Consider the following 21,090-nt stretch of genomic DNA (forward strand, 5'->3'; position numbering starts at 1 on the left):
TCTTCTGGTTTCATATTGATAGATGTCCCTTTCCACTCCATCGTCTGATCGTATACACGGAGGCTGTGGTACCTTGCAGCTGCTGTGGTTGGCCGTAGAGTTTGTTGTTGCACATGTGATGTGCTCTTAGAAATCATATCACAAAACGGCCTGTATCATTTGTTATCCATCCTTCCACTTTGGAACCATCATATAAAAATACAAGACGCCATGATATCCTGCTTCGCCACTTGTACTTCTTGGATGAACACCTTCGCCTACTGGCAGAACAGGGCAACACTCTTGATCTTCTTCACTGACAAGCCTTTTCTCAATCCAAACAGGCAAGAGGTTGTATCACAGCCAAGAATTGCAGGGATAAAGAGCACGTGGTCACATACATCAGGACCAACAAGCTTCTTAGATTGTTTTATGCACCATAAACTGTTCTTGTTTGAGGAGTGATTGAGTTCTGGTGCCATGGACAACTCATGTATGTCAATTTCAACATGATGCAGTAGGAGGACCAGCAAGTCCATGTCATCCTAAATCAGAAGAGTGTCTTTGTGTCTGGCAGACACCACAGCTGTTTGGACAATGAGGACATCAGCATCATGCTGCTGCCTTGTGTTGGCTTAACGGTTAAAGTAGCTGGATTAAGATCTCAGGGTCTTGAATTAGAGCCCCTGTCGGCTGTTGATTTAACACCAGGTCAGGTTGACTCAGCTTGACATCCTTCCAAAGTCAGCAAAATAAATACCAGCTTACTGGAAGAGCAGGGAGAGGGAGAGGGAGAGGGAGAGGGAGGCGGTAAGGGAGAGAGAGGAGGTAAGGGAGAGAGAGGAGGTAAGGGAGAGAGAGGAGGTAAGGGAGAGGGAGGAGGTAAGGGAGAGAGAGGAGGGGGAGGGAGAGAGAGGGGGGGGAGGGAGAGGAGGGGGAGAGAGAGGGAGAGAGAGAGAGAGAGAGAGAGAGAGAGAGAGAGAGAGAGAGAGAGAGAGAGAGAGAGAGAGAGAGAGAGAGAGAGAGAGAGAGAGAGAGAGAGAGAGAGAGAGAGAGAGAGAGAGAGAGAGAGAGAGAGAGAGAGAGAGAGAGAGAGAGAGAGAGAGGAGGGAGGGAGGGAGGGAGGGAGGGAGGGAGGGAGGGAGGGAGGGAGGGAGGGAGAGAGAGAGAGAGAGAGAGAGAGAGAGAGAGAGAGAGAGAGAGAGAGAGAGAGAGAGAGAGAGAGAGAGAGAGAGAGAGAGAGAGAGAGAGAGAGAGAGAGAGAGAGAGAGAGAGAGAGAGAGAGAGAGAGAGAGAGAGAGAGAGAGAGAGAGAGAGAGAGAGAGAGAGAGAGAGAGAGAGAAAGTGAAGGGAGGGAGCGAGATGGGGTGGGGAAGGGAGCAGAAGCTAGAAAGGGGGGAAGAGTGGGCACGGGGGCGGGGAGAGCGACACTTCACCAAACATTGCTGTATTCTGCGAAGAGGGTGGGGTGAGGAGGATGGGGAGAGAGGAGGGGGAAGGGGCATTGGGTTTGGGAGGGGTTGAGCATGAGGTGGTGGGGCTCTGGACTTGCGTTTCATTGGGGGACTTGTGGAGAAGGTGGGGGGGGGGGTAGTACTGCATGATTAAAGAAAATGGAGTACGTCAAAACAGCATGTTAATACTGCATGCGGAGACTGCCCGGATATGTCTATGGGGAGGTGGGGTGCATAGGGAAGGGGGTTTTGAAGGACGTAAGAGTGAGGGGAAGGGAAGGGGGTTTGAGAGGTGGGTAGGAAAAACAGTAAGGGGGAGGGAAGGTGGTGTGATGGGTAGGCTAGGGAAGGCAGAAAGGGAGGGGAAGGAAATGACAATAAACATGCCCAAACAGCAATATTTTCTTTTTAACCATCGGTTCTGTATAAAACGAGTCGGAAGCATTTAAAACCCACACTATCCATCTGGTTAAATCCTGCCTGCATGCATGCACACTCGCACATGCAGTAACCATGGCACCCCTCTGGTCCGCTCCGAATCCGATTAGCTTCTTATACAGGGTTTCTTCTTCTTCATTTTAATTCCGGTATCGGCTCGAGCGTGTGTTAAGAGCAAACTAATTTTTATCTCCCAAACATTCATTGGGACCGGGAGTGAACATGTATTGCAAAGCAATTCTCCCTCTTGTTATTTATATTTTTGTTGAAAGAAATTCTTAAAAACCAATAAATAATCAAACACTTCAAGTACAACAAAGTCATTACCATTATAAGAAGATTGCATGTTGTGAAATCTCTCAAATAAATAGTTTTTTTCTCTTTTTTGGGGTTGAAATATTTTGTAAAAGCACACTATTTAAAAAAAAAGTAAATTAATCACATTTCGTGGAAGGTGTCAAGTGAATGCCCAGGTGGTGCATGACATCCACATCAACACTGCAAACATTAAAGTCATTATTTGAAGATCGCACATTGAGAAATCTCTCAAATGAGTCGTTCCTTCTCTTTTCTTCTTCATAAATCTTCTCCAGCAGCTGTGTGACCCCTCTTGCTTTGTCCTTCAATATAAAGGATGACCCACTCAAGACTGGGGTGCATTATCTTCATTTGATCTTGATGACCTTTTTTTTCGAAGAAGCTGAGGTTGCAGGTGGACATGAGGTTGATGGGGCACGGCATGTTCCTGTGAACCTTCGGTCAGTGTCACAGCCCATGTAGTCTCCATTCTAGAACAGTACCCTGCTTGTACAATGCAAACAGCAGGGTCCTCTTGTGGAATCAGATCCATAAGATCAAGGTATCACCAGTTACTCCTTCGTTGGCCTGTCCGCTTATATCTGTAGGATAATTAAACTGAGGTTATAATGAGTGGTTAAAACACAGGTTTCCAATTGTACTATTGCGTGCATGTATTCTTGGTGAATATTTTTGAAAGAACACGTTTGATTATTCCCGATGTAAATAAGTTGATATCAAAACTGGGGATTTGAACATTAGAGAGAGAGAGGAGGAGAGGGGGAAGGTGGGGAGGGGGAGAGAGGAGGAGAGGGGGAAGGGGAGTGGGAGAGAGGAGGAGAGGGGGAAGGGGAGTGGGAGAGAGGAGGAGAGGGGGAAGGGGAGTGGGAGAGAGGAGGAGAGGGGGAAGGGGAGTGGGAGAGAGGAGGAGAGGGGGAAGGGGAGGGGAGAGAGGAGGAGAGGGGGAAGGGGAGGGGAAGAGAGGAGGAGAGGGGGAAGGGGAGGGGGAGAGAGGAGGAGAGGGGGAAGGGGAGGGGGAGAGAGGAGGAGAGGGGGAAGGGGAGGGGAGAGAGGAGGAGAGGGGGAAGGGGAGGGGGAGAGAGGAGGAGAGGGGGAAGGGGAGGGGGAGAGAGGAGGAGAGGGGGAAGGGGAGGGGGAGAGAGGAGGAGAGAGGGAAGGGGAGGGGGAGAGAGGGAAGGGAGGGGGAGAGAGGAGGGGGAGAGGGAGAGAGGAGGGAGAGAGAGAGAGAGAAACAACGAGAGAGAGAGGGAGAGACGAGATAGAGAGGGAGAGAGACAACGAGAGAGAGGGAGAGAGGGAGGGGGAGAGAGAGGAGAGAGGAGAGAGAGAGAGAGAGAGGAGAGAGAGAGGAGAGAGGAGAGAGAGGAGAGAGAGGAGAGAGGGAGAGAGGGAGAGAGGAGAGAGGGAGAGGGGAGAGGGGAGAGGGGAGAGGGAGAGGGGAGAGGGAGAGGGGAGAGGGGAGAGGGAGAGGGGAGAGGGGAGAGGGGAGAGGGGAGAGGGGAGAGGGGAGAGGGGAGAGGGGAGAGGGGAGAGGGGAGAGGGGAGAGGGGAGAGGAGAGAGGAGAGAGGAGAGAGAGAGAGAGAGAGAGAGAGAGAGAGAGAGAGAGAGAGAGAGAGAGAGAGAGAGAGAGAGAGAGAGAGAGAGAGAGAGAGAGAGAGAGAGAGAGAGAGAGAGAGAGAGAGAGAGAGAGAGAGAGAGAGAGAGAGAGAGAGAGAGAGAGAGAGAGAGAGAGAGAGAGAGAGAGAGAGAGAGAGAGAGAGAGAGAGAGAGAGAGAGAGAGAGAGAGAGAGAGAGAGAGAGAGAGAGAGAGAGAGAGAGAGAGAGAGAGAGAGAGAGAGAGAGAGAGAGAGAGAGAGAGAGAGAGACACAGAGAGACACAGAGAGACACAGAGAGACACAGAGAGACACAGAGAGACACAGAGAGACACAGAGAGACAGAGAGACACAGAGACAAAGAGACACAGAGACACAGAGACAGAGAGACAGAGAGAGAGGGAGAGAGGGAGAGACCGAGAGAGAGGGAGAGACCGAGAGAGAGGGAGAGACCGAGAGAGAGGGAGAGACCGAGAGAGAGGGAGAGACCGAGAGAGAGGGAGAGACCAAGAGAGAGGGAGAGACAGAGAGACAGAGACAGAGACAGACACAGACACAGACACAGAGACAGAGACAGAGACAGAGACAGACTGATGGAGAGAACCAGAAAGAGAGGAGATTGGGATCATACATCATACTCTGTGCAGAGCGTTGATGCTTCTTCAGCAGTCTCCTTGGCTATTGGGCACAATCCTGGACGGGTCGCCACTCCGACATAGTATACCACTATGCTGGCACTCATTTTGCCGACCTCGGAAGGATGACAGGCCGAGTTAACCCCACTTGGTATTAATTCAACAGCTGAGCGGGATTTGAACTCAGGACCCTAGGATCCAAAGCCCACCACCCAAGCTATTCGGCCAACACCAGACTAGAAAGAGACTTGCATTCAAAGAATGAACATCCATGGCTCCATCTTTTTGGTGAAACATACCTTTGGTTTTACTATCAATGCGATATGAAAGCCATATGTGTGTGTGTGTGTGTGTTGCCATTTGTCTCAGATGACAAAACGGATCTTCATCAAACTTTGAGATGTTCATTCGTGAGTGCCGAGAGTGTTAAAGGGGAAAAGTTTTTTTTTTTATTATCTCTATAGTGCCTCAGCCTTTACAGCGATGTGAAAAGTAATATTAAATGATCCCTAACCCTGTTCGTTCGTGGATGTAGGAAGGGATGTTTTTCGGTCCCCACAAAAAAACAAAAAACTTTTTTTCAAAATACCAAAAGGATTTGAACAGCACCAAGCAATGCCGAGTACCCCCACTTGTGAGAAATTAAAAAAAGAAAATTACTTTGTGACCATCTCAGTACATTTCCTCCACACAATGAACTGTACACAACTTCCTTTATTTTGTCACCTCATCACACAATATGCAGGTAACACATAACTGTGACAGTCACAAATATACTTTTATAGTTGTGGGGATAGATGGAAGAATTTAATCGGGAATATAGCATTGTGTAGAATTGCTTGGTCCGTGGATGTGTAGGAGGCATCTCGATGTAACTAAGTTGGGAACCTGTGAGCTTAAATGTTACGTGTCACAACATGGGGGGTGGTGCGGTGTTAATTAGCCTAGGGAGTAAGAATAAGTTCCCCAGTGTGATTGCCCTCTGTGATTTTTCCCCATGTTTTTATATTTCAAGATCGGCAGTAAAGGTGGGGAACACATCCCTAAAACCACAACAAATGGGTAGGAAGCCCCGCCTTCCCGGGTTTCGTGCAAACAGGCCATGCTCCGGAGGCGGGGGATAAATAGGACAGAGGAGAGTGGAGTTCAAGGTTGGTTTGCGCGCTTTTGGAGAGCCATGATTAAAGAGGAAAGCTGGCACATTTTGAGAGGCATCGGAATCTGTAGGCTGGCGCATTTTGGACAGCGGAGGGTGAGCGCATGCCGAGGACGATGACATGACCCTTGTATTCATGTTGAGGCGATTTGACTCGCGTGGTTCAGGAAGACGCTGGCTTTTGGCTATTGGTTAAGTCGTGAGAAACGGACCCCGAGCCTCGTATATGTCATAAGCTGTTGCACTGGGGCTCTGAGCCTTAGTGTTGAGTTTCGCACACGGATTGCCTGGCGTACATTTGTCCTGCTACAAGAGAAGCGCCATTTTGCGCGTGTATGCACATGCGAATAGGAGTGCCTCGATTCCAAGTTCCACAAGGACCAGCTCTGGGTCCAGCTAAGTACAAGAATACGCGAAAGGAGAGGTTTTCTTTTTATTTTGTGTTTCCTTTGTCTGTATTTGAGTTTGTGTGGGGAGCCTCGACTATAGGATTTATTCACTTTATCATCATCATCATGACCTTTTGAATTATTGTCCTTTGTAAATATTTATGTTCATTAAATGTGTTGATTTTAAGAAACTGTAATCGTGTATTTTGAGTGGGGTTTGAGGATAAACCCCCTGTGCATCAGTTTCATTCCCCGTGCTCCTCCCCTCCGGCATTGCGCGCAATGCCCTTCGAGCACATGTTAAAATCTCTGACGATCAACACGTCCGCCTCCTATTACTAAGGAACCGCTTGGTCATCTGGGGGGGCTGGCGGTGTTGACCGCCCGTCACCATAAAATTGGGTCAAGGGGTTAACCTGGGCCGGCCACCCCCGCGGCAATACGTTACTGATGTACAGTGGTTGGCACTTCATAAAACTATTTGAAGCAAGCAAACGGAAAAGGTTAAAAACAATATTGGTAATGATTTGTACGAGACCGAACGAAGCGAGGTCGATTATTCCTTTATCCGTGAAATGATAACAAGAAGAATCTGTATTGTATTGTGAGGGGAGTGAAGAGTTCGGGTTAAAGTTCAATTTGCATTAAATAAGATATACAATGAAATTATTTAATTTTATAAACTTTATTACAATATAAACATTAATCAGGAATCACATCATGAGGCACAAGTAAATGATTTTCTTCGTTTTAACCCAAAATACGTTCACTTTGAACGTTTCAAGAAATATGCTTTCATCATGAACTGAAGGGCATCATCAAAATGAGCAAAACTGGACAGAACCACCATAAGCCCCAATTGCGGGTTTCACGGGGACCATGAAGTTCCTCGTGAACACGTGCAGAACCTGCGAGTCAACAAAACACTTCAACTCTCCGGCTTCACAATCCAACAAGAATCCAAACCGTTCAGGATCCCCCGGTACGGACAGGTCTGTACAATGATCATTGTGCCACGCCGAGTATTCATTGAAATATTTCCGTAAACACCAAGACTCGGGATTCCCTCCCAACCAGCACTCTTCTCCTCCCCCTTTCCTCCCCATCGATTTTAAACAGATTCCGATTCTGCAAAAACCACTTGAACTCACATCGACCTCCCAGTAGTGACGACCCGAGGAGAAACTCTCAGAGGAAAGAACTTGATACCAAACATCAAACCGATCAGAATGTTCCGGGTACGGTTGATCGGTCTCGGTTCGAGTCGCCGTCCTGAGGTCCGAAGAGATCTTGATCCGTGGATGTGCAGAGTTTGGGTCCAGACTCGGGGTCTGTCCATCTGCGGACACAACGACATGGGGTTGCGGACATTGTTAGACAAACACAAACACTTTAATCTTTTTTATAACATTTGGGAATCACATTTATCCACAAAAACAGAAAAGAAAAAAAAATTATTCCAACAATTGCTTTTCTTTTCTTCAACTTTTTTTTTTAGACGAGGTGAGGTGAGGGGGAATCTTTGAGTGGTGGGGCAAAAGGGAATCGTTGATGCTTGGGGAATCTTTGAGGGGAGTGGGGTGAGGGAAAATCATTGAGGTAGGAGGGGTGAGGAACCTTTGAAGGGGTGGGGTGATGGAGAAGCTATGGTCGGAGGGTTGATGGACCAAGTGCTCAGGCGAGAGATATGGAAGAAGAAGAAGAAGAAGAAGAAGAAGAAGAAGAAGAGGAAGAGGAAGAGGAAGAGGAAGAGGAAGAGGAAGAGGAAGAGGAAGAGGAAGAGGAAGAGGAAGAGGAAGAAGAAGAAGAAGAAGAGTCTGTGATAAAGAGGAACACGTCGGTCATTATGACTGAGAAATAAGGAAAGTGAAGCATTTGAAAATGTATTTAAAAGATTATAAAAGAAGAAGTGTTACATTTCATGAAGATTCAGTTAAGAGACATTGAGAAAAGGAAGAGATGAAGAATCAACTACAGGAAATACAGGCAGAAGGAAATTCATGCAGCTTGAGATTGTGTTGCAATGAAAAAAACACACAAAGCAATACAGGGATGAAAATGTAAGAGAAAGACAACGGGTCTGGAACAGGAAACATCGCTTTGCTGCGGTGGAAGGAGCAGCTGCACATTCAACATACACGTGGAGCAAACCCTGCATCAAAATTCAAATCAAAGCTCCATTTCTTTCTTAATCCTATAAATCCTGGAGGTAGTGGTTAAAAATCGGGAATATGTTCTTCCCAAGTCCCTTCACGTATCAAGGAAAGAGTCAAGATGGACACATCTCATGACAATGCAAAACCCTCAAATGTTTTTCCTCAAAAGGCTGATGTTCCCAATCCCTCCCTTCCTGTTCCACATCTCGTTCTCTCCCACCCCTTGACAGGAAATTTATCTTCCCAATCACATGACTCTACTATTTGTTGGGAAGTCTCCTTCAAGTCAGGCTGAAGTTGTAACCTTTTCCCTTTAATTTGGTGAAAGGAAATATAAAGAGGGAAATAAAATAGAGAAAAAGGAAATAATCAAAAGGAGGAAATGAAGAACATTAAATTATCGAAATGGAGGGAAGAAGAAGAACTCCCTCTCCATTTTGGAGTACGTGGACGGCTGGGTAGTGAACTCTCCTTCCAGTCCTTACAAAGTGTTTTGTGTATTTTGTTATCGAGATTTGTGTCAGGGCTGTGGAACTGTACTTATTTTTTATAAGGTTCATAACAGTTTTAGCGGATAGTTGCGCAAGTATATTGAAAGAAGCAGGGGGAGGCCTCGTGATAAGTTTAGCGTGAAGTGAGTTGGGGCCTTGGGAGTATGGGGGTGAAGAAGGTTATAAATAGAGAGCGAAGGAGAAAGATGAGGAGTACATAAAATGTCACAGTTGCTCAATGTGGGCCACGTCAACAATGGGGGAAGCAGAGGGTTCTTATTGTTGTAGGAAGTGCGAGGAAATCGTCCACTTGAGGAAGGTCATGACCGGGTTGAAGGAATGCATCGATAATTTGAAGCAAGTAGCAGAATGTGAGAAATTTATAGATAGTTGGTTACGGTTGTGGAGTGAGATTGCTGAGGATATTGGGTGGCGACGGGCGGTAGAGACGGTGCAACGGGTACGGGCGGTGGAGAAGGTGCAACGGGTGCGGGAAGTGGCGACGGGCGGTGGCGACGGTGCAGCTGGGGCGGGCGGTGGCGACGGTGCAGCGGGGCGGGCGGTGGCGACGGTGCAGCGGGGGCGGGCGGTGGCGACGGTGCAGCGGGGGCGGGCGGTGGCGACGGTGCAGCGGGGGCGGGCGGTGGCGACGGTGCAGCGGGGCGGGCGGTGGCGACGGCGCAGCTGGGGCGGGCGGTGGCGACGGGGCGGCGGGGCGGGCGGGGGCGACGGTGCAGCGGGGGCGGGCGGTGGCGACGGTGCAGCGGGGGCGGGCGGTGGCGACGGTGCAGCGGGGGCGGGCGGTGGCGACGGTGCAGCGGGGGCGGGCGGTGGCGACGGTGCAGCGGGGGCGGGCGGTGGCGACGGTGCAGTGGGGGCAGGCGGTGGTGACGGTGCAGCGGGGGCGATGTTGCAGCGGGGCGGGTGGTGGCGGAGGTGCAACGGGTGGAGGCAGTGGCGGAGGGGCAGCATGTGCAGACAGTGGTGGAGGGGCAGCGGGTGCAGGCAGTGGTGGAGGTGCAGCAATGGAAATTGGTAGACATGAGGTGTGGGAGACAGTTTTTGTGAGTGATGAGATTATTAAATATGTAGGATTCTTCATTCTGCAGGAAGGATTGTAAACATAGAATTCTGTGCAGTTTTGAAGGAGCGGGAGTTAGGGACATAGAAGGAAGGGTAAAAGATGTATTGGGTGATGGCAGGAAAAAGTAGGGTTGTGGTACACCTGGGTGAGAATGATGTTGGGAAAGTTTACTCAGAGGTTTTGTTAAATCGATACAGGATATTGGGTAAGTGGCTGAAAGCAAATTATTGGGTGATTTGGGGGTGGTAATAGATACGGGAGGTAAGCGGCTGAAAGCAAAAGATTGTGAGGTCGTGTTTTCTTGGATTCTCCCAAGATTAGGAAACAATATAGAAATTATGAGCAGAGCGATAGACATCAACCAATGGATGGAAGAATGGTGTAGGGAGGAAGATTTTACATTTAAGAAGCAGTGGGAATCATTTCGGGGACAAAGGGAGGGTTTCCGGAATGATGGCTGTATGTTCAATAGAAAGGGGGCAGCAAGGTTTGTCGTGGGAACTGAGGAAGGAATTCAGGATTTTTTCGGTCAACGAAGGGTGGGGGAGATAATAAGGAAGGAAAGGATGGTGTCACTGTGATGAGTAAGGCCAGGCAGGAAAATAGACTTTCAGGAAGGGAAAAGTTAAACATATTCCATACCAATAGCAGAAGTTTGAATAATTAGATGGAAGAGCTTGAAGCCAAAGTAGATCGCGAGGACTACGTTATAGTTGCAGTGAGTGAGACATGGTTTAAGGAAGAGAGTAACTGGAGGACTGGATCAGAAGGCCACAAGGTGTATCGGTGTGATCGGGAGAGAATCGGAGGAGTAGTAGCAATCTGGGTAAAGGACAGCATTGCATCAAGAGAAAGGGGTGACATTAAGGAAGGAATAAATGTTGAGGATTCTGTGTGGGTAGAGATTAGAGATTGTAAAAACAGTAAGATATTGGTAGGATGGTTTTATAGGGCTCCGGGTGTGAAGGAAGAGGAGGAAGGAGGGGTACATGAAGAATTAAAAAGGGCATGTGGTCAGGGAAGAGTATTGATTATAGGGGATTTTAACTTGCCAGGGATAGAATGGGTCCAGGAACAGGGAAAGGGAAGAGTGGATGAGAATTTCTTTGTTTTAGTCCAGGATTATTTTTTAACCCAGTTTGTGGATAAGCCCATGAGGGGGGGGTGCAGTTTTCGACCTCCTTTTAAGTAACGATCCCAATATGGTTGAGGAGGTGGAGGTTGGGGAGCATTTAGGAGCATGTGACTATAACATTGTGTGTGCAAAGATTTTGTTAAGGGTTAGAGTTCAGGAAAGTAAGGTAAGGCTATTAGATTTCAGGAAGGCAAACCTTGAAGGTATGATTAGAGAATTGGGTGATGTGGATTGGAAGACTCTAACAACAGGACAATCAGCATCACAGAAATGGGAAACCTTCAAGGAGCAAATGTGTAGAGTGCAGAGTAAGTACATTCCAATGAGGTGTAAAACTAGAAACAGAAAGAGACCAGGGTGGTTGAGCAGTGATATAAGGAACGCTATGAAGGAGAAGCAGAAGGCATTTCTTCGGTTTAAAATAACAGGACTGGAGTTAGATTTATATCACTATCGGAGTAAACAGAAGAAAGTTAAGAAAATAACTCGGCAAGCCAAAAGAGAGTATGAGAAGGACATGGCGAAGAACATTAAACATGATAACAAGGCTTTCTTTAAGTATATCAGTGGAAAAGAACAGGTTAGGACCAGTGTGGGCCCATTGAGGAATAGCACCAGGAGAGTGGTTAGTGAGGAAAGTGAGATGGCAGGCTTATTAAACAGGTATTTTTCTTCAACTTTTACACAAGAACAGTCAGGAGAATTGCCAATAGCTGATAGTATTTATGAAGGAGGTGAGGAAAGGCTTTTCAAGAAGATCCAGATTTGAGTGGAGGAAGTAAAGGAACAGCTCGGTAATCTAAGAGAAGATAAGGCTCCATGTCCAGATAGTATGCAACCGAGAGTGTTGATGGAGGTGCTGAACGGGTAAGGAAGATGTTAACGGATATTTTCAATCACTCACTGGAGTCAGGACAGGTACCGGGGGATTGGAGAGTAGCAAATGTAACACCATTATTTAAGAAAGGATCCAGAGAAGAATTGGGAAACTACAGACCTGTTGGTTTGACTTCAGTTGTGGGGAAGGTGTTTGAGACATTAATTAAGGACAAGATGAGGAACCATTTAAACAAATACAAATTAATTAAAGGTAGTCAGCATGGGTTTACCAAAGGTAGTTCCTGTTTAACAAACCTTTTAGAGTTCTATGAAGCAGTGTCTGGTTGGGTGGATGAGGGAAAGGCAGTGGACATAGTTTATCTCGACTTTAAGAAGGCATTTGATGAGGTTCCATATCGGAGGTTGTTCGCCAAAGTGAGGGCTTGTGGTGTGGCTGGTCAGGTAGCTGATAGGATTGCAAACTGGCTTAGTGGTGGGAAGCAAAGAGTGGCTGTGAGTGGGAGGATGCAAGTAGCGGGGACCTCAGGGATCAGTACTCGGACCATTACTATTCAATATTTACATCAACGATTTGGATAATGGGATGAAGTCAGCTTTCCAAATTTGCAGGTGACACAAAGCTTGGAGGTGAGGTGGATAGCAGAGGGGGTGGTGATCAGATTCAGGAATACTTGTATGGTTTGGGCAAAAGATTGGCAGATGTAATTTAACCTGAGCAAGTGGAAGGTGTTGGGGATGGAAAAGAAGAATGAAAATACAGATTACAGGATGTAAGGGGTAATTCGGGAGGTTGTCACACAGGAGAAGGATCTGGGGGTGGTAATAGATACGGGAGGTAAGCAGGCAGCACAGTGCCAGGCAGCTATAGGTAAAACAAATAGGGTTTTAGATTGTATTCAGAGGGGGATCATTTATATATCAAAAGAGGTGGTGTTGACATTGTACAGGAATTTAGTGAGGGCCACATCGAGAATATTGTGTGCAGTTCTGGTCACCACAGTTTTGGAAGGACGTAGATTGAATTGAGAGGGTTCAGCTACTTGATTGATTTATAGAGGCTACTCGATTGATTCCAGGCCGAGCTTGACTCAGCTATAAGGAGCGGCTGAAGGAGACAGGACTTTATTCACCAGAAAGGAGGCGGTTACGAGGAGATATGATAGAGATGTTTAAGATAATGAAGGGTGGAGATAAAATAAGTGAAGAGAAATTATTCAACAGAGTAGACAGTGATAGGACGAGGGGCCATAGCCTGAGAGTAAAGAAGAGGAGAGTTAAGATGGTATTAAGGCAGGGGACTTTCACTCAGAGAGTAGTTAATGCATGGAATGGTCTCCCTGGAAAGGTAGTTGCAGTAGAAAAAGTACATAAGTTTAAATTAGAATTAGATAGGTACCTGGAAGTTATGGAGATTGAAGGGCATGGGGATGTTGATAGGACATTTAGGTAGTTTGAGCATTGATGGGTGATTGTGTGCAAGTGTACAGAGTGCTGTTGGTGGGGTCTTGTCAAAGGGGGTTGTGTGGTTGATGTTGTGTGTTTTTAACCAAGCCCATGCCCCCTCCCCTGAGGGGAAGAAAAAAAAATACAAAAAAAATTTAATTTAATTTTAAAAACCCCAAAAAACAAAATTATTTATTTCATTAATTAATTTTTTTTTGTATATCCATTCTTGGATCTTGTGTTGATAAATCAGTCTGGTGTTCATGCAGGTGTGATGGGCTGAATGGCCTCCACCTGTGTTCGATTTCCTTGTAATTTCCCTTCACTTACAAAGACTTCTCAAGTTGTTCCGATCCTGATCAACCATGTCGAGATGCTTTTCCGGCCCTTCTGCGGAAGTGGGCAAAGACGAACAAAAAATACAAGATGTGAAATTCCCTTGTTTCATGTTTATAAAGATGTTTTTGTGTGTTTAGCAAAATGTCTAAAAACAACAAACATGGGGAAAGAAAAATGGAACCTCCATTATTGATTAAAACCATAATTTAATTTTCATTGATGGTTTAAACATGTTTCACTGCATTGTTCTTACACTACCATCTACTGTACTGAAATCAAGTGACCTCAAATTCGTTTTCTCCACAAGATGTCCCTGAACATTTATTAACTGGAACTAGAGGTAGAACTCAAGTTCCTGTTCACTTTGAATGCAGGAGAAATCACAAACAACTGAAATGAACATGTGATTCAAGGTATACGTGAATGACTGAAGCGACATGTGAATGATTAAAGGTACATTGTACATGTGAATGACTGAAGCTACACGTGAATGATTAAGGTACACGTGAATGATTAAGGTACACGTGAATGATTCAAGCTTCATGTGAATGATTAAGGTACACGTGAATGATTAAGGTACATGTGAATGATTAAGGGACACGTGAATGATTAAGGTACACGTGAATGATTCAAGCTTCATGTTAATGATTCAAGCTACTCGTGAATGATTAAGGTACACGTGAGTGATTAAGCTACACGTGAATGATTAAGGTACACGAGAATGATTAAGGTACATGTGAATGATTAAGGTGCACATGAATGAGTCAGCTACACGTAAATGATTCAAGCTTCATGTCAATGATTCAAGCTACACGTGAATGATTAAGGTACACGTGAATGATTAAGGTACACGTGAATGATTAAGGTACACGTGAATGATTAAGGTACACGTGAATGATTAAGGTCCAATGAATGATTAAGCTACACATGAATGAGTCAGTTCCTTAAAGAGTTAAAGTCAGTTCCTAACAGCTTAAACCAATAGTCATGTCATCATCCTTGGCGTGCGCTCGCTCTCCGCCCTCTGCCTCTGCCTCTGCCTCTGCCTGCCACTATTCAGTTGGAAGCCTCCCACAATTCGCAAGCCTACTGAGTGCGATGCCTCTCAAAATGTCCAGCCTTCTGATCACGGCTCTCCACTAAAAGCACGCAAGCCAACCGATTTAACCTCCGCCTCGGGGGCGTGGCCTGCTCGCACGAAACCCGGGAAGGCGGGCTTCTGCCTGCTCTGCTAGCTTCTGACTTCACGCCCATCAATCATCACTTGGGGGCGTGACTTCGCTTGTTGTCAACCTTTGAAGCAGGGCTTTCTGCCAATTTGTTGTGGTTTTTGGTCCGTGTTCCCCACCTTTATTGTCGATCTTGAACTATAAAAACATAGAGAACTAGAAGGGGAGCACTCGGTAGAGTGCAAAACCTCCGCCGCCAATACTGCTGGGTCACTCAAGTGAACCTAATATCCTATTCATTTTAGGTCAAAACAGATCAGAATCTACTGAACCACGATTGAATAAACTAAACTAGATCAACGCGCATGTAGAAATGCAAAAAAAAAAAAAATCGAAATCTTTTTGAAAAAAAAGGTGCAAAAATTTTTTTTTTCTCTAACAATTTTTTGGGGGGGTTGGAAATCACTTAAAACATGTATAAATGCAAAAAAAAAAATCAAATATTTATCAAATAAAATCGAAATTTTTTTGAAAAAAGTTGCAAATTTTTTTTTTTCCTCTAACAAAATTTTTTTTTTGGTTGGAAATCACTTAAAACATGTAGAAATGCAAAAACAAAAATTCAAATATTTTTTCAAAATGGCTGCCATATTGGACTTTGGACCAAGTCCAAAATCTAATGGCATGATCCTTGGACCATACTAATCCCCCCCACCAAGTTTCGTCGAAATCCGTCCAGGAGTTTTTCCGTAATACTGTTCACAAACAAACAAACAAACAAACAAACAAACAGACAGGGGTGAAAACAGTAACCTCCGTCCATCTTCGATGGCGGAGGTTAAAAATCACAGAGGGCAATCACAGACTGGGGAACTTATTCTTACTCCCTGTAGTCAGGGAGACTATGCAATCCCGTGGGATTTTGATGATTAGAAGATCTACCCATATGAATGTGTTAAATAGGTACCAAAGAACATGAAAAACCATGTTGGCAATTTTGAAAGTGTTGCAGAGGGCAGCCATCTTGGATTTCAAAATGGCCACCATTTTATGTCTACATTTTCCCTGAATGTGGATATGAATGTCGTAAAAAGCTGTTTTTTGTTGTAAAATCTACATTTATCAAGACAAACAATTAGTGAAATACACATTTCTTGTGAACAGCTAAAATTGTATTCAAAATTTTCAGCTATATTGAATTTCAAAATGGCCACCTTTACGGCTTATTCTTGAATATATATATATATATATATATATATATATATATATATATATATATATATATATATATATATATATATATATATATATATATATATATATATATATATATATATATATATATATATATATATATATATATATATATATATATATATATATATATATATATATGAGCCTGGTGTTGGCGAAGTGGTAAGTGCAGCGGCTTGGGATCCTGAAGGTCCTGAGTTCAAGCCCCGTTGGACCACTGAATTAATACACCAGGGGGTTGACTCAGCCTGTCATCCTTCCGAGGTCGGCGAAATGAGTACCAGTGTACTGGGCCGGTGTATACCCCGGTTAAAATAGGTGTACCATATCCCTGTGTCGTAAGAGGCGACCAGGGTTGCGTCAGGAAGGGCATCCGGCGTAAAACATGTGCCAAATCACTATGCGGATCATGCGGATGATTCGCTGTGGCGACCCCTAAAGGGAGCAGCCGAAAGAAGAAGAAGATATATATATATATATATATATATATATATATATATATATATACACATCATTTCAATGACAGTGACACGCTTAACATGGTACAAAAGATCACCCCTATCAGCCTATCTGAATATAATATAGGTACTAAAGAACATGAAAAGCCATATTTACAGTTTTAGTGTTGCAGAGGGCAGCCATCTTTCATTTCAAAATGGACGTATTAAGGCCTATTGTTGCTATAAGGCCATGAATGTTCTATGAGGTTAGGCTAAGTTTAGTAGTTAAACATACACTTATCAAGTCAAGGAATGAATTTATGAAAATTCAAAATGACCGCCAATATGACGTCAATATTTCATCCTTTTGAGTCAGTGATACATTGTCCATATAATACTACATGCCAGTTGTGTGGTTGGTTGCCAGAGTTTATTGCCTGCTCCAATCCTTGTGGAAGTTACAATAACTCATCTTCACTATCACTATCCTCCTCTTCATCATCTGAGAGAACTGTGTCTTCTGAGTTGTCACATGATTCTGAGTCCTCACTACAGCTACAAAGATCTGTTCAATTCAATTCATTCTTTCTGCATTTGCAGCGATTACTTGAACATCGTGTCTTTGCACAGGAACATTTCACCAGATCAATTACTGCTTGCGGAGCAGGCGGCAAGGTTGTCATGACTGGTTTATATCGGCCATATACCAAATTCCAACCACATTCCAGCAGTTCTGGCAGGTCTGGATTTGCAATGATGTCATTATTCCAAATCATGGCCTGGGAGTGCGCTCTCAAGATGGCATTATGCAGCGCAGCTTGGGTTGGAGGTAAACCTTCTGATTAAGCTTGCTTCTTCTTGAATAGCCACCACCTTACATCAGCTACATTCAACAGCTCTGTGTTAGGGAGATACAACTTGCATACAAATGATTCAATTGCAGCAAACAAAGTGTTAGGTAGTTCATCTGTTGTTCCTAGCTGTACAAGGGCATTTACTATTGTGGTGTCGTGGTAGGGGTGCTTAGAAGGCAGACACGAGCGGAGGAACAGTCGAGCCCGGCTTTGTTGCACCAGCGGGAGCACTTTGCCCGCAGCTCTCCTTTATTACGTACTCAATGCACTCACGAGCCGCGGCGACTACGGCACCCACTACGACGCCTCAGGCGGCGCGCACTCCTTATATCCCTGGCAGACACGATGATAACGCCGACCACTCCCCCCACCATCATGCCCTGCCCCGCAGGCCCGCAGGCTACACCACAACTATCTCATCAGTTGGATCAAGTTCCTGCAGTACTTTCCAGAATTTATTCTTTCCTATTCCAGCAAATTTTCCTGTGACATCTGCTCCTGATAGTGCATGAAATCACGGTAGAGCTGCAGCTTTCCTTGGACCCAAGGCATGAAATAATAAAGCATTAAATCCGAAATTGCACTTTCTCCATCGTTCCAAGAATCAGATGTTTATATACACGTAACTCAAACCGGATGTTGACAAGTAAATACAATCGGGTCACAACCTGATCGCCCGCGGACCCAACAGCGCATGCGCACTGTACTTGTTCGGCACTGCCTGTTACGTTCGAGATTTCGATCGAACCCTTTGATTTCAACTTAAATTTTCTGTTTTTTTGGCTATGGAACAACTGTAATTTTTTTTCGGGAATATTTTCCTTTATTTATGAAGTATCGTGTAATATAATGACCTTTCTGACCTCAGCAGTTTTAATTGAAATATACGGCATTTTTAAACACCTTGTAGCTGGGCGACAAATGCCGCCTACCGTCCCTGAGTGCAAAATTAAGCGGGCGACAGATGCCGCCTACCGTGCCCAATGGGTTAAGTAACATGAGCATTTGTAGTTTAGATTTCATCTGTTTTGTGAAATTAGTTTTTATCATTGTGTAAACTTACATTATCTATGTGCTATACATGTTCTCGATATTTATATACAGTATTCAACATAAACAGTGAAGTCATGTAAACTTACCATCAAGTTAGATGTTTGTTGGCTTGTTGAAATAACAATGGGCCAGTAAACGTCTGTCCAATAACATGTGGTGATTGTCAGATAAAAGCAGCCTGTACCCTCAATGTCGCCCTCCACAACACGTGTTCACTTACAGATACCCAGTTGCGCCACATTTCAGAACTTGGAAAAGGAAGTCCATTATGAAAAATATAGCCTGGGTAGTAATGTCCAGACATATGTTTTTGTTGAAAACCTAGAAACGTATGCCCTAAATACAATTAGCCATGAGTGATTATACGCAATATATGAAATTGCAAGCTAATCACGGCAGCTATTTTAAATGGGGGGCATACCAAATTGCAATAAATAAGTGTGTGTATTTTGAATTGTTATCTAACATGAAACTCTATTCCTCTTGTATAACCTTCGGTCCTTACTGCGTATTTTTCCATACAAAAAATCCTGAGACAGTTAAAGCTCATATTTTAAATAAAATATCAAATTTGGCAACTATTTTGAAAAACAAAATGGCTGCCATTCATTTATGTACCACTGGCAAATCCAAGTGCGCCTCTTTACAACACATTAAGCATCAAAACAGGATAGAAACCACCAAAGTAAGCTTTGTATGATGTTCAAAAGTTCCGTTAACCCTGTCAGTACCATTGGCAGACTTGTATACATTAACTCTATGACAGTTGTGAAAGTCAGTCACAAAAGGGTTAAGGTAAAAAAAGAAAGAAATTGAAATCCAAGATGGCCACCATTTGCAACACTTCCAATTTTGCCAACATGGATTTTCTTACTCCTTGGGACCTAAATAGTCTACCTTGGTAGGTGGCATGTTCTAATCATTTAAATCCCACGGGTCTTTATATCACAACATAGTCCCCCTGACTACTAAGCTGATTAACACTGCATCACCTAAAGCTCACAGGTTCCCTACTTAGATACATTGAGATGCTTCCTACATGTCCATGGGCCAAGCAACTCTACACAATGCTATATTCCCTCTTAAATTCCTCCAACTACCCCCAAAATCCTAACTATGTGTATATATATACATGTAATTTTCTTTATTTACAAACTCTACATTTTCATTTTTTTTCTTACCAATTCTATATTATTTGCAACACTTCATCCCTGCGTTTCCCCAATGTTAGATCAATCTGAAATGGAAATGAGTTTGTTGTTTCTTCCAGCCTTCCATAATGCTCATTACCCTGCGCACGTGAAGCAAAAAGCGGGATGAAGAAATTGGTTTATGTCCACACACCGTCTGTCTCTGTCTTATCAGTTTATGATTGTCGGTTTCTGATTGAGAAACAACTTATTTAAATTGAATGTTATATTTTGAACATGAATCGGAACATAAATAGGAAGACAGTTCTGTCGTTTTTCCGTACCTTGGCTCTGAATTTGTCCCAACCGCACACCGACGAGTGAGATAACACTTTACTCCATCTACCTTGCCTGGCAGTCAATACAAACAAAATTGAAAAAAATCATTCCAAAAAGGAAGCTTACTGTTTTGTAACGACGTTGTAAAGGACAAACAACAAGCACTAATTTGCAATGCATCATGTGAGATAAGTTGGTGTGTAAAACACTGGGTAAAACCAGGAATTAGGGTCTGCTGATATATCGATATAACGGTATTGGAATTCTGATTATATCAGCATACTGAAAAAAACGATATGAAAAACACCCCGGTATATCACCACCAAATCGAAGAAAAGTGTTTACAATGTTTAGATACCATTCATGATTTTAAACGCTTTGATGCACTCGGCGTTTCAGCTGAACATGGAACAGGAACAGTGAAACGTATGACATCAAACGTACCAAGAAGTAAGTACGGTACATTTTAACTTTTAACCCTCAGCATCCGACCACCCGTACAAGCAATCACGTTTTTCTTTGCCCTCGTGGCTGGTTTTAAAGCAATTGTCAAATGGTTATTAGTCATATGAATCGGGTGTGCTTTAGAAATCCTGTGCCGACTCGGTGATCTGCGGTACCGGCATGATAGCAATAACGGTATGAACATTCCGGTACAACGTTCCGCGATAGTCATACTGGTACAGCGATAGCGATGGATTCTGACCTGTGCCGATTACCAACACTGATCTCACTTTAAAAACAAAATCATTTTTAATACAAGATGAAGTTGGAAGTAAAATAACTGGTCTCATCATGGGGGGGGGGAAGCCCCGTGTGGGAATACTTTGAAAAATTACTGTGTGTCAATGATGTGTACGTCATGGATGAATATGTAATGGACCAATGGACCATTGCGTATATTTGGAACCTGTGTAAAAAATGTACAATTGATGCTGCCTTCTAATTCTTTAATTATTATTATTATTTTTTTAATAACAATGATATTCCAGTATATACCAGAATGCTCCCACTGGTATATCGATATCAAAAAAAAAGAAAATCTACATCTACAGAGCCTACCAGGAATTAATTCATTTATACGACTTTAAACCTTTATTTACATTGAATTATATACTTGAACACTATAGAACACAAATCTCGTTCATAATACTTCCAAGAACCTCTAGTTTTGCAGTACTCGGACAAGTTCTCCATGTAATGAGCATGTGGTGTAAGTAATGAGCTGTCAAGCACAGTCCCTGGACGGTGGGCATGAAGAAAAGGCCGCTGATAGAGCCATGTACGATTGATGCTGCCTTCTAAGGTGATCAATAAAGCCTCTGTCTCCTAAACTGTGACTCAACGTCATCTTATTAATGTACAAGGCATGTACAAGATTGCTTCAGTCACACAAAATT

The 21,090-nt window shown here is 44.1% G+C and overlaps 1 protein-coding gene across 4 annotated transcripts in view; it reads right to left on the minus strand.

The window, feature by feature from the left end:
* Nucleotides 1-1,381: 1,381 nt before the first annotated feature.
* LOC147033699 (vespryn-like) overlaps nucleotides 1,382-21,090 on the minus strand; it is a 22,002-nt gene continuing 2,293 nt past the window's right edge. Inside the window, exons 2-4 of one of the 4 annotated variants that reach the window (XM_085871829.1) lie at nucleotides 13,443-13,502; nucleotides 7,115-7,302; nucleotides 1,382-2,770 (exon numbers count right to left, since the gene is read on the minus strand). In XM_085871829.1, the coding sequence (XP_085727955.1) occupies nucleotides 2,765-2,770; nucleotides 7,115-7,302; nucleotides 13,443-13,479 (231 nt within the window). In that variant the 5' untranslated portion in view covers nucleotides 13,480-13,502 and the 3' untranslated portion in view covers nucleotides 1,382-2,764. Of the gene's footprint in view, nucleotides 2,771-5,114; nucleotides 7,303-13,442; nucleotides 13,503-19,695; nucleotides 19,763-21,090 lie in introns of those variants that run through there. The other 3 variants (XM_085871828.1, XM_085871827.1, XM_085871826.1) reach the window with 3 other exon arrangements.

This window comes from Eptatretus burgeri, chromosome 2 (assembly GCF_056783735.1).
Source record: "Eptatretus burgeri isolate ZD-2024b chromosome 2, Ebu_testis_v1, whole genome shotgun sequence".
NCBI lineage: Eukaryota > Metazoa > Chordata > Myxini > Myxiniformes > Myxinidae > Eptatretus > Eptatretus burgeri.